Source organism: Vombatus ursinus, unplaced genomic scaffold, assembly GCF_900497805.2.
Source record: "Vombatus ursinus unplaced genomic scaffold, bare-nosed wombat genome assembly UNPS02006779.1, whole genome shotgun sequence".
Classification (NCBI taxonomy): domain Eukaryota; kingdom Metazoa; phylum Chordata; class Mammalia; order Diprotodontia; family Vombatidae; genus Vombatus; species Vombatus ursinus.
Window position 1 is genome coordinate 13638706 of NW_020946557.1, and position 14663 is coordinate 13653368.

Consider the following 14663-nt stretch of genomic DNA (forward strand, 5'->3'; position numbering starts at 1 on the left):
TCTAGCTTTTGATTCTGGCCTTATTAAAAGAGTGAACTAGAGGAAAGCAAAGGAGAGTGTCAGCAAAAAGTTATCTTCTACTGACCTCCATGTATTATAAAGATAATTTCTTTAGACTTCCTTATCAGGTACAGACAATTGGTAGGCTACTCAAAGATGCCAAGGGAAGCAACCACAAAAGGAAACAGCTTTTAAAGGAATTTAAAGAAAAACACAAATTGTGTGCCTTTATCCTGAGACCACTGAAGAGTAATTTGTAGAACAGATTTAAATAAAAGACTCAGCTCTCACTGGGTTAAAAAAAAAAAAAGATGAAATTAAATTTTTAACTTGGTTTTGCTAGAACTTAAATACAAAATGTTTCATCTGGCATTCTCAAATTATGATAGGCTTTTGGCCAAGGATTGCACTAAGTACTAGTAGATATATTGGGCCTATGAGTACCCAAACAAATTCATTTTCATTTCCCTTTCCATTCTCATTCTGGTGGAGCAATCCTCAGAAAAGGAGAACAAAATGAAAGGGATCTGTTCCCCTCAAAGCATACAAGTGGTACATAGGAAGTCTGAGGCAGGTTCTATTTAGAGAACTTTGGTTAACACTACTGAAGAATCTCCACCAAGTTCAGGATTGTCAGCCAGTGTGCAGATAGAAACTCCGAGATTCAAATGATAGGCACACAGGAGAAGGATGTGTTAGTATCATGATGCTAGAACTCAGTAGCCCTTGGTAGGTTGTTGTTCCAGTATTACTTTTACTGAACTAGGATTTGCTAGACCTTTAAATTTTTTTTTTGAGTTATTCTTTACCTTACTTGGACATTCTATTTGCAGATGTTGCTATGAGGAAAGGAATCAGAAATGACTGATGTACAGCCTGTGGTCACAGATTTTTCATCTTCAGGAAGGACAGGTCGTCGGAATGCCTTACCAGACATCAGGGGTTCTCCTGGTAGTCCTGGATCATCAGAACTGCCTAAAAAGCTAGAAAATCTCAGCTTGTCACAAGATAATACTGAAAATACTGTTGACAGTAAGCTAATCTTTTGCTTTATTATATTTGATGCTCATTTCCTTCATGATTACCTAGTTTTGTGTACCTGGGGTACTTTCTTCTGTAGCTCAGAAGTTTGTCTTTTTGATGGTAGGCGGCATACTCTATGTAGTGGAAAGAGCACACTGGATTTGAATTTTTAGGCTCCATTCCTGGTTCTGTACTTGCCTGTTTTGCCTTGGACAAACTTTCTCTGGACTTCAGTTTCCTCATGTTTTAAATATTGTTGGACTAGATGACATCTAAGATATCTTTCAGCTCTACACCATGTGACAATTTTATTTTGTATAGTTTTTCAGTTGTTTTCAGTAGTGTCCAACTCTTCATGATCCTGTTTAGGGTTTTCTTAGAAAAGATACTGAAGTGGTTTGCCATTTCCTTCTCTATCTCATTTTACAGATGAGGAAACTGAGACAGACAGAGGTAAGTGACTTGCCCAGGGTCACATAGTAGTAAGTGTCCGAGGCCAGATTTGAACTCAGGAAGATGAGTTTTCCTGACTCCAAGCCCAGTGTTCTATCCAAATTGGGTAAAGTGTTTTATTCTAGACTTAATTTAAATTTTTTCCCTTCAGAAAACAAAAAAAGTACTATTTTTCTCACTTGGTTGTATCCTGACTTTAATGGGCTGTATCTTCTTGCATATGCTCGTAAATTTTATATTTGTGGGGTCAGGTAGATGGTACAGTAAGTAAAGTGCTGGGTCTGGAATCAGGAAGACTGAGTTCAAATTGGGCCTCAGACACTTACTAGACACTTACTAGGGCAAGTCACTTAACCCTGTTTATCTCAGTCTCCTCATCTGTAAAATGAGCTGGAGAAGGAAATGGCAAAGCACTACAGTATTTTTGCCATGAAAACCCCAAATGGGGTCATGAACGGTTGGACACAACTTGAAAACGACTGAAAAACAGATTTATGGGGCTGGACTTTTAAGAGGAGTGGTAATCTGGAAGGAGCTCTGGCTTTGGAGTCAGAGGATCTAAGTGTAAATCTGCCTCTGACTTGTAAGCTCTGTGGCCTCTTTTTCCTCATCTGTAAAAATGAAGGCAGAGAGAGTGTGGTTTAGATTAGATGATCTCTAAATCTATGATCACATGAGGTTTTGAAATTAATTCTGCAAACAGCCACCCATTAACCATCATTTCTAGAAAGACTCTGTTTATCTGTACTTTGTGTCTGTACTTGCAGTGATTGACATTGATTATTCAATAAAGATGCTAAAGATAAAGTGTTTCATTGCATAAGCATCATCAACCTGTAAACAACTTCAAAATAGGAAAAGAAAGAATCTATCAAATCTAAAAATGAAAAATGCAGATATTTCTGATTCCTCTTTCAGTTTTATGAAAACTATATGTTTTTTTCCAGAAGAATCTCACTATTCTAAAATAAATATATTGGTAATTTCAACAAAATTTCAAAAGAGATATTTCCATTTTTAACAAAGTTATAGTACAGCAAATTCTAAGGCATTAATTAATAGATGCATTTCCCCTTCTGCAAAATGAGGGAATTTTTACTAGATCAGGGATTCTTAACCTGAGGTCTAAGGCTCCCAAGGTATCTGTGGCTATAAATTTCTGGAGGTCTATAAATTTTTTTTTAATATTTTGTTAATTGTATTTAAATTTCATTGATTTACTTTGTAATCCTGTATTTTTCAAACATTTACAAACATTACTCTGAGAAGGAGTCCATAAGCTTTCCCAGGGGTCTATGACACATAAAAAAGTAATGAACCCTTGTATTCAGTTCCTGATTCTGTGATTCTAAGATTAAAATTCTTTTACGTATAAGTAAGGCGGGTGGGAGAACAAAATCATGACAGGAGGTATTGTAAGTGGATATTCAGGAGTGAGGCTAACAATTAGTTTTGGCATACATAACCTTGGCTTGGACCCTGTGAGATCAATTTCTACATTATTTTAGTGAGTCAATAGTATGATTTTGGGAGCAATGAGAATAGAGACTGATGAGTCAAAGTCAATTTGTTCTATGTAAAGTACACAGAACAAGCCATTCACCTCTTTTCTTGGCTCAAGTACCAAATATACCTGCTTTCATTCAATATAATATGTCCCCTACCAAATGCTCCAACAGCATCCCCTAGGCAGAAAGAGACAGAGATACACAGAGACAGACACAGACACAGAGAGACAGAGAGACAGAGAGACAAAGACAGACACACGAAGAGAAAGACAGAAACTAAAGAGAAGGCAAGAAAAGAGGGGAAAGAGAAGAAACAGAAAGGAAAAGGAAAAAGAAGTAAGAGAGGAAGGAAGAGGGAGGAAAAGGGAAGTGAGGATGGAAGGGTGAAGAAGGAATGGGAAGGGTGAAAAGAGGGAAAGAACAAAAGTTAAGAGAAGACAACAAAGGAAGAGTGGGAAGAAAAAAGGAACATAAAATTTCATAAAGTTCAAAAAACCAACTTCCTAAGTTCAGGATGGAGGAAGGCATGATTAAGTAGTTTGTCTGAAAAAGATCTAGGAGTATAAATAGATTGATTTAACATGAGTCAAAAGTATGACTTGTACTTCAGTGATCTGTGATTATATCGGTAGTTTACTCCCTCCACTGATGAAGATTCTACTCCTTGTATGATTTAGTAGAAAGTCTTCAAGAGTTGTTATAGCTTAAAATGTCATCAGCTAAGATGCAACTTGTTGCATCTTTCTAGACTTATGCTGATCCTCTTGATAATAGACACCCTCTCTGTCCATAATCAAACTGTGATATGGCAACCAAAAAACCTAATGGCTTGCATTAAGGAAGATTACCCAGGGACTAGGGAGGAGAGTCTCTTCCTATACTCTGACTAGGGGCTCAGACCATATTGTATTCATGTCTAGGCATGAATTAAAACAAAAGAGTCCTAATATTTAAACCAAGAAAGGATAAAGCAAAGAATAAAAAGATTATACCAATATCATTAATGAATATTGTTTCAAAAATTTTTTAATAAATCCTGTCCATAAATAATAGCAAGTTATCCAAGAAAATTCATTTGTTCAATCATTTTTTCAGTTGTGTCTGACTCTTTATTACCCCATTTGGGATTTTCTTAGCAAAGATACAGAGTGATATGCCATTTCCTTATCCACCTCATTTTATAGATGAGGAAACTGAGGCAAACATAGTTAAGTGACTTGCTCAGGGTCATATAGCTAGTGTCTAATTTGAAGATGTCAGAAGAATAAGTCTTCCTGACTTTAGACACTAGCATTCCTCTATCTATTGTGCCACCTAGACTCCTAATACAAGAAAATACTGAGTAACAAAATCAGAATAAACTTGAATGGGAGAGAAATAATGAGGACAAAGAAAAGGAAAACTTTTGGCAAAAGGATGTTCCAAAAGAATATTAAACTCAGAGATTGGGGGGGGGGGGGAGAAGCAGGTAGGAAAGATTTTGAACCACATAGCTAGCGAAGTAGAGAAAGCAGAAGTTTAAAAGATGGAGACAAATGGACAAATAAGTAAAAAAAAGATAAATCAACAACTTGGAAATGGGAAAATTAGAATTTAATTTAAATTTAATTGGAAAATAATTAAAAATAAAATTAGGGGATTGGACAATGAGGGAAAACAAAGAATCACAATTATGGAGAGAGAAGATAGTTCTTAGAATGGACCAATTATGGCTAGGATTGTGTCTCAGGAATATTTTAGCTTTGCCACCACTAGCTGTGTGAACTTGGGGAAATCACTTCAACTCTCTAGGCTTCAGTTGTTCTCATCTACAAAACAAAGTAAGGGTAAAATGAGGGAACAAAGCATCCCTCGAGTCCATTGGAACTCATGATTACTACTCTCCGTGCCAGGCATGGGAAAGGTCAGGCTAGAAGGCATTATAAATGGGTATTCAGAAAAGAAGCTAGTGGTCTAGTGCTTGAGTACTGAAGATCAGGGGACTGGGTAGGTTGATATTAGGAAATTTTAACTGAGGAGGAGCCAATTCCAAGAAATGTCACATCTATTTCAGGTTTCAAAGTCTAGGTACCCAGTACAGCAGAAGGCATTCTGCATAAAAAGAAGTTAAAACAGAAAACTGTGACCAAAAACCTGTCTCACCCATCTCAGGACTTAGCCTTCAGGTATCTGGAACAGCATAGCCTCCATTGAAAAGACTCCAAGCTCTAGATAGCCTGATCAGTAGACAGATACTGAGCTCTAAGTGTTCTACAGGTCCTGGGAGTGGGTAGAAGATATCACAGGATCAGAAAAGAGTGGAGACGGGTACTTGCTTTCAGAGACTTAGGGATCAGGACATAAGTGATTGAGCTGAATCAAAGTCAGCTTCTGGGTGTGCTTTCTGCCCTAACATTTTCCTGTGAGGCTCGCAGAACTCACAGCCTCCTCTGCTGGGGTCTCAGAACTACAAACATGTCTGGTCTGTAGCAGCCAGAGGAAGAAGAGGAAGTAGGTCTGAAGTAGTTTCATATCACCCGAAGCCTCAGTTTCTAAGCACTTGGAGCAGCTGAAGGCTTCCTCCTTAGGACATGCTAATGTAGCTCAGTGCTTAAATTCCAGGTGCCTAGGGCAGTGCATGGCATCTGTGATTTTACTTAAAAAATATTTTGTTACCTGTAATAAAATTGGTCCTGAAAGACCTGAATTAGAATCCAGCCTCAGACATTTACTATCTGTGCGACCCTGGACAAGTCACTTAATCTCCCCCAGCCTCAGTTTCCTCATCTGTAAAAATGGCTGTAATAATAGCACCTACCTTCCAGGGTTGTGGTGAGGATGAAATGAGATAAAATTTGTAAAGAACTTTGCAAACCATAAAGTGCTATAGAAATACTAGCTGTTATTTAGTATGAGAAAAATGAGAGACTTAAATAAGAAAGTGTAATTAAGTTGGAAGTGAAAGAGGAAGAGCAGTGTCATAGAGGAAGACTTTCATGTGGCAAGAGTAGAGAAATGAATATTGACAAAGAAGTGTGTACAGTGATGGAAAGCAATAGCAAAAGTTGTCTAGAGAGATATAAATAATGCACAGTAATCAAAATAAGCTGCTTCCTCTTAAGAGCCATAATGTAGCAGGGTGCCCTTTAAAATGTGTCCTTTTACCTCACATTGGCATGGCAATGCTGACTTTAGTTAATCAACAGCAAAGGATCTCTAAGGGCTCCCTTATAAATCAATGAAAAGTAATTGACAATGTGGTAAGCCAAAAATGTGCATGCTATACTAAGCATAGCATCCTGCACACAGGTGACAGTACCATTATGTGGCACTATAGTATGCCAGACCATTTCTGCAGTTTGGGAGTTTTTCCCAAAAGAGTCAGACAGGCCAGTAAAGCTTAAGGTTATAGACCTTTATTATGCCCTATTTTAACTCACAAAAGAGAAGGCTGAAACAATATCCTAGAGCATAAACAAAGAAAGTATACAAGGTCATGAATTCTAACTTAAGACAGCATGAAAAGACTCACAACTAGACTCAGATTTTTAGGTGAAGTTTTTTGCTAGGCTATAGAGCCATAATTAGCAAAGTTCTGTGACTGAGAAGCTCAGTAGGCTTCCCCATATGGGTGTGGTGAAGTGGAGGTGGGGCAGATAGCAGTGTGGGACTGGAGTGTGTGTGAGTAAACTCACTTGAACTAAGGGGGGGGGCATGTTTTGAGAAGGTGGAGGAAGCTTTTAATTTTAAATATTCTTGTTAACTAGTTACTAAACTGTTTTTTTCCTCTACATTGTAGAGATTGCAATTGCCGTCCAATCCTCTAAATACATCGACTTGGTGCAAAGCCTAGTTATGGCTCTGCTAAACTGTCATTGCTAAACTCTAGCTATTATGAATCTGACTGTTATCCTCTAGTTTCTAGATTTTTGCACTGAAAAAAGAAAAGTACTCTCCCGTAAATGCTGACATGGTAGTAGAACATTAATCTGAAAGACACTGCTAATCACTTATATTCAAAATCTATCTTGTGGAGGAGATTCCATAAATTTAATTACTTAATCTTCTCCATGTGGTATCTGCATGTTCATGAAGGTACAATTTATTCTGAAAGAATAGTTCAGTAGAAAAGAGGAGGGAAAAAAAACAACTAGTAGGGACATATTGAGAGAAACTAAAGAGACTAAACATTTGTATCTATTAACAGGAAATAGCTAACTGCTACTAATCAGAGAGATGAATGGGAATGATCTGTTATATACGTATTTTTTTCTTTCAGATGATCCAACAAACAGTGGAGAAAAACGACCTGGCAATAACAATGTGGAAAATAAACCAGAGATTAAAAAGGAAGCTCATAAACACTAGGGAGTGCTAGATTTATGTATGCAGAGGGAGATACTAATGGCCTTATGGTTCTGCTTTTCCTAAATCTCAAGATCTGGTAGTAACTATAGTGACAACTGCAGGCCTGTGCAACATATCTGTGTTTCGAAAATTTTGATGTGAATCTACTTACTTAGATTTCTGTACCAGTTTCTACTGTAGGTCATTCAAAAAGCAAGTGATCTTCAATTTGCAACCAGGAAAGAGGGGGGAAGAGTGGAGTTTTTAACATCTGTCATTGGGTATGCTGCCTTAGATGAACCCAATTAAATTGACTTTCATGTTCTAAAATAATGAAAAAATTGTGCTAAAATGACTTTCTTTTTTTTTCCTCATTTAATTTTTATTGAAGCAAGAAAACAGTGACTGAGCATGGAGTGGGAAGGGGGACAGATTATCAGGTTACTAGGACTGGAGGCCTATCTCTGGAGACACTATCCAAACATCAACAATTTAGCACCCTATAGCTCTCTCTGATGGCATGTCATAGTGGCTAGAGATCTCGCCAGCCTTGGAGTTAGCGTGACTTAACTTCAAGTCTGCCTCTGACACACACTGACTATGGGAGCTTTGTAAAATTATTTAACCTCTCAGTACTACCAGGCAACTCTCTCAAATTATAAATGAGTTTTCCATCTGCATTGGTAGAGGTAGTTTCCACAACAGGAGTTCCTGTATACCAATGAAGCCAAAGGTTCAAAGTCTGCCCTCCCTCCTCTTCTCACCCCAAAGAAAGAACTATGTAAAAGGAATAAGAGGAAGAAAGTAAAAATTTACAATAAGAAAAAAATTTCCCCCAAGAATGTACCAGATTTTTTTCTTTAACTGTGAAAATGTTTTGAAAAGTTGTAAACATTTCAGCAATTTGCTAATCTCTGAACTTTCTTTTAATAATTTTCTGCTTAATATTATTCTGTGTACTGTTTCTGGGTTGGGTTTTTTTTTTTTCATGTATCCCTTGAAAGTCAAAATTTGTAAGCAACTTGACTTATTTCATTGGAACATGCAAATTAAAATCATTGCATCTCCTTTGTCTAGTTCTGTATTTTCTATGCCTCTTTGATATTCTAGGGCATACCCATCTGATACTCCTAAGACCCACACTCATGGGACTATTTATTTTCTTCTAAATGTTTTGCCTAGAATTAAGTTAAACTGACACTATGATAGTAGTAGGGTTTTGGTTGGAGCCATTTAATTGGAATATTTAAGTATGGTAAACAATGGGAAGTCATAACACTAGGGTTATTAATGGGGGTAGGGGAGAGGTACTAGAATGCTTTTCCATGCAATTATATTTTCAAAAATAAAGATATAGATTTAATTAAAATTACCAATCATAAACATAAAGCTTGAAGTACATAGTCCTAAAATGTAATTTATTGTGGAAAATCAACCCCTAACTTTTCTCATTATCTCACTAATAGTTATTTGTTTTCACTCATTGCTTGTTCTGATACTGGTTTTGATCTGACCGTTCTTTGATCCCTAGATTTGAGTAGGATATATAATTTTGTTTTGACTCGTCCTTAATAATAACAATAATAATAATGATAATAATAATAATAATAATAATAATAGAACCAAGATGGTGGAGAAAAGCCAAGAAGTTGCCTGAGCTCAGTTTCCCTCAGAAACAACATTAAATCAGCCTCTAAATGGATTTTGGAGCAACATAACCTACAAAAAATATGGAGTGAAGCAATTTTCCAGCTTATGATAATTTGAAGGGACTCCAGGAAAGGTCTGTCTCACTTAGGTAGAAGGGGAGCACAGCCCAGTACAGATGGTGTCTGGGCATGCCAGTGGAAGGCTCTTAGCCATAGCCCAGATCAGCAAACAAGCCACACGTTCTAGCTCAGCAGGCCAGTGGCACAGCAAGCCATCTGTGAGGCTTCCAGCCCTAGTGCAGAAGGCAAATTGCCAGCCCCACAACCCAGGGCACAACATGCGCACCTAGGTTGGGCCACTGCCTAATAGTCCCAGTGCAATGGACAAACCACGAGCACCTGAGGCCCTGAAGCAGAAAGTCAGTGACCAGGCCCCTGGCCCCAGCACAAAAAGCTTGGGACAGTGCCCCCTTGTGCCCAAGGAGCAGAGCTCAACTTTTAAAGTCATGAAATAGGCTAAAAATGCAAAAAACAGAAAAGAGCTCTGACCATAGAAAGCTACTATGGTGACTGGGAAGGACAACAATGTCAAAATGCCTACATATGAAACCTCAAAGGGGAATATGAATTGGTCTCAAACCCAAAAAGCCTTCTTGGAAGAGTGCCAAAAGGATTTAAAAAATCAAATAAGAGAGGTAGAAAAAAAATTGTGAAAAGAAATGAGAGGTATGCAAGAGAGAGCAGCTTAGAAAAGGAAGGATAAAAATTGATTGAAGAAAACAATTCTTTAAAAAATACAATTGGCCAAATGAAAAAAAAATCCACCAAAGAAAACAACTCCTTAAAAAGTAGAATTGGCCAAATGGAAAAGGAGGTACAAAAGCTAACTGAAGAGAACAATTCCTTAAAAATTAGAATTGAGCAAATGGAAGCTAATGACTCTATGAGATATCAAGAATCAGTCCAATAAAATCAAAAGAATGAAAAAAATAGAAGAAAATGGAAAATACCTCATTGAAAAAACAATTGACCTGGAAAATACATTCAGGAGAGATGATATAAGAATTATTGAATTACCTGAAAGCCATGATCAGAAAAAAAGCTTAGACAGCATCTTTCAAGAAATTATCAAGGAAAATTGCCCTAATATCCTAGAACCAGAGGATAAAATGTAATTGAAATAATCTACTAATCACCTCCTGAAAAGGAACCCAAAATGAAAACTCCAAAGAATATTGTAACTAAATTCCAGAATTATTAGGTCAAGGAGAAAATACTGTAAGCAGCCAGAAAGAACCAATTCAAATATCAAAGAGCCACAGTCAGGATTACACAAGATGTAGCAGCTTCTACTTAAAGGATCAGAGTGCTTGGAACATGATATTCTAGAAGGCAAAGGAGCTTGGATTGCAGCCAGGAATTAGCAACCCAGCAAAACTGAGCATACTATTTCAGGGGAAAAGATGAACATTCAATGAAATAGGGGACTTTCAAACTTTCCTAATAAAAGACCAGAGCTGAACAGAAAATTCAGTCTTCAAATACAAGACTCCAGAGAAGCATAAAAAGGTAAACAGGAAAGAAAAAAATGTTATTCAGTAAAGCTAAACTGTTTATATCCCTACATGGGAAGATGATACAAGATGTAACACTTGAGAACTGTATCTCTGTTAGGGCATTTAGAAGGGGTATATATAGATGGCAGAGTGTGGATATAAATTGACTTTGATGTGATGATATAAAAAAAATTAAGGGGTGAAAAAAGGGATTGCACAGGCAGAAGAGGAAAAGGGGAGGCAGAATAAGGTAAATTACATCACATGAAGAGACACAAAAGACCTGTTACAGTAGAGGAAAAGGAGGGGGAGGGATGAGCATTGTTTGAACCTTACTCTCATCAGATTTGACTCATAGAAGGAGTAACATACACACTCAGTTGGGTATAGAAATTTATCTTACCATATAAGGAAGTGGGAGGGGAAAGGAGAAAGAAAAAGGAGAGGGGTAGATAGAAGGGAGGGCAGAAGTAGGAGGGTAAAGGTGAAAGAAATGGGAAGGGAGGCTGATAGAAAGGAGAGCAGATTGAGGGAGGTGGTGGTTAGAAGCAAAACTGGTGAGGAGGGACAAAATGAAAGGAGAGAGAAAAGTATAAGGAGGGGGAGTAGGATGGAGGGAAATAGTTAATCATAACTGTGAATGTGAATAGGATGAACTCTCCCATAAAATGGAAGCAGCAGAGTGGATTAAAAACCATAATCCTACAATATGTTGTTTATAAGAAACACATTTGAAGCAGAGAGATACGCAGTAAAGGTAAAAGACTGGAGCAGAATATATTATGCTTCAACTGAAGTGAAAAAAGCAAGGGTAGCAATCCTGATCTCAGACAAAGCAAAAGCAAAAATAGATCTAATTTAAAGAGATAAGGAAGGAAACTACATCTTGTTTAAAGGTACCATAGACAACAAAGTAATATCAGTACTAAACATATAAGCACCAAGTGGTATAGCATCCAAATTCTCAGAGAAGTTAAGTAAGTTACAGGAAGAAATAGACAGCAAAACTATGCTAGCTGGGGACCTCAACCTCTCCCTCTCAGAACTAGATAAATGTAACCAAAAAATAAATAAGAAAGAAATTAAGGAGGTGAATAGAATTTTAGAAAAGTTAGATATGATAGACCTCTGGATAAAACTGAATGGGTATAGAAAGGAATATACCTTTTTCTCAGCAGTGCATGGCACCATGTATTAAAGCATAAAAACCTCCCAATCCAATGCAGAAAGGCAGAAATATTAAATGCATCCTTTTCAGATCATGATGCAATAAAAATGTGTAATAAAGGGCCATGGACAGATAGAGTAAAAATTAATTAGAAAGTAAATAATCTAATTCTAAAGAATGAGTGGGTCAAACAACAAATCATAGAAACAATCAATAATTTCATCAAAGAGAATAACAACAATGAGACAACGTACCAAAATTTATGGGATACAACCAAAGCAGTACTTAAGGTAAATGTTATATCTCTAAAAGCTTACATAAATAGAATAGAGAAAGGGCAGATCAATGAATTGGGCATGCAACTAAAACTAGAAAAGGAACAAATTAAAAATCCCCAATTAAATGACAAATTAGAAATTCTGAAAATCAAAGGAGGGATCAATAAAATTGAAAATAAGAAAACTGTTGAACTAATAAAGAAAACTAAGATTTGATTTTATGAAAAAAAAAGATAAACCTTTGGTTAATTTAATTTTAAAAAAAGAAGAAAACCAAATTACTAGTATCAAAAATGAAGAGTGAATTTACCACTGATGAAGAGGAAATAAAGCAATAATTAGGAGCTATTTTGCCCAACTATAGGCCAATAAATCTGACAATTCAAGCAAAATGGATGATTGTTTCCAAAAATATAAATTGCCCAAATTAACAGAAGAGGAAATAAAACACTTAACCCTATTTTAGAAAAAGAAATTGAACCAGCCATCAATGAACTCCCTAAGAAAAAATCTCAAGGGCCACATGGATTTATAAGTGAATTCTACCAAACAGTTTTTGTTTGTTTGTTTGTTTTTTGCTTTTTGGTAAGGCAATGGGGGTTAAGTGACTTGCCCAAGGTCACACAGTTAGTATAATGTATCTGCAACCAGATTTGAACTCAGGTCCTCCTGGCTTCAAGGCGGGTGCTCTATCCACTGCAACACCTAGCCGCCCCTACCAAATATTTAAAGAACAGTTAATTCCAATACTACATAAACTATTTGGAAAAATAGGTGAAGTGGTCCTACCAAATTCTTTTTATGACACAAATATGGTGCTGATACCTAAACCAGGAAGAGCCCAAACAGAGAAAGAAAATTACAAGCCAATTTCCCTAATGAATATTGGTGCAAAAATTTAAAATATTAGCAAAGAGATTATAGCAATTTATCATGATGATAATACAGTATGACCAGGTGGGATTTATATGAGGAGTGCAGGGCTGATTTGATATTGGGAAAACTTATCAGCATAACTGACCATGTCAATAACAAAACTAACAGAAATCATGTGATTATGTCAGTAAATGAAGAAAAAGCTTTTGACAAAGCGTAGCACCCATTCCTATTAAAAACACTAGAGAACATAGGAATACATTGAGTTTCCCTTAAAATGATAAGCAGTATCTATCTAAAACCATCAGCAAGCATTATATGTAATGGGGGTAGGCTAGAAGCTTCAACAGTTAGATCAGGGGTGAAACAAGGATGCTTTATCACCCCTATTATTCAATATTGTACTAGAAATGTTAGCTTTAGCAATAAGAGAAGAAAAAGAAATTGAAGGAATTAGAATAGGCAATGAGGAAACAAAACTATCACTCTTTGCAGATGGTATGATGGTATACTTAGAGAATCCTAAAGAATTAACTAAAAAACTACTTGAAATAAGAACTTTAGCAAAGTTGCAAGATATAAAATAATCTCACATAAATCGTCAGCATTTTTATATATTACCAACAAATCCTAACTGCGAGAGATAGAAAGAAAAATTCCATTTAAAATAACTGTAGTCAATACAAAATATTTGATAGTCTACCTGCCAAGACAAACCCAGAAACTATATAAACACAATTATAAAACACTTTCCACGCAAATAAAGTCAGATCTGAACAATTGGAAAAATATCAGTTGCTCATGGGTAGGCTGAGCTACTATAATAAAAATGACAATTCTGCCTAAATTAATTTATTTATTCAGTGCCATACGAATCAAGTTATCAAAAAATTATGTTATAGAGCCAGAAAAAATAACAAAATTCATCTGGAAGACCAAAAGGTCAAGAATGTCAAGGGAATTAATGAAAAAAAATGCTAAAGAAGACGGCTTAGCCATGCCAGATCTAAAACTACATTATAAAGTGGCAATCATCAAAACTATTTGGCAGTAGCTAAGAAATAGAGTGGTGGATCAGTGGAATAGGCTAGGTACACAAGACACAAATAATAAATGACTATAGTAATCTACTATTTAATAAACCCAGAGACTCTAGCTTCTGGGATAAGAACACACTATTTGACAAAAACTGCTGGGAAAACTGGAAAATAGTATGGCAGAAACTAGGCATAGACCAACATCTTACACCGTATACCAAGATAAGGTCCCAATGGCTACATGATTTAGACATAAAGGGTGATACCATAAGCAAATTAGGAAAGCAAAGAATAGTTTACCTGTCACATCTATGGAGAAGGGAAGAATTTTTGACCAAGCAAGAGATAGAGAACATTATGAAATGCAGAATGGATAATTTTGATTACATTAAATTAAAAAAGTTTTGCACAAACAAAGCCAATGCAACCAAGATTAGAAGGAAAGCAGAAAACTGGAAAATTATTTTTACAGCCAGTGTTTCTGATAAGGGCCTCATTTCTAAAATATATATAGAGAACTGAATAAAATTTATAAGAATACAAGTCATTCCCCAAATGATAAATGGTCAAAGGATTTGAACAGGCAGTTTTCAGATGAAGAAATTAAAGCTATCTATAGCTATATGAAAAAAGCTCTAAATCACTATCAATTAGAGAAATACAAATTGAAACAACTCTGAGGCACCACCTCACACCTATCAGATTGACTAATATGACAGAAAAGGAAAATTATAAATGTTGGAGAAGATGTGGAAAAATTGGTATGCTAATGCATTGTTGGTGGAGTTG

The 14663-nt window shown here is 36.3% G+C and overlaps 1 protein-coding gene across 1 annotated transcript; it reads left to right on the forward strand.

Moving 5' to 3' along the window:
• Positions 1-703: 703 nt before the first annotated feature.
• On the forward strand, positions 704-7640 carry PKIB (cAMP-dependent protein kinase inhibitor beta). Its single transcript, XM_027848579.1, has 3 exons — positions 704-719; positions 847-1032; positions 7243-7640. The coding sequence occupies exons 1-3, from the start codon at positions 704-706 to the stop codon at positions 7329-7331; spliced, it is 291 nt and encodes a 96-aa protein (XP_027704380.1). The 3' UTR covers positions 7332-7640.
• Positions 7641-14663: the final 7023 nt, after the last annotated feature.

Coding starts and splice junctions, on each gene's coding strand:
- PKIB (XM_027848579.1), top strand. Junction 1,033..7,242: donor TACTGAAAATACTGTTGACA/GTAAGCTAATCT, acceptor TTTTTCTTTCAG/ATGATCCAACAAACAGTGGA.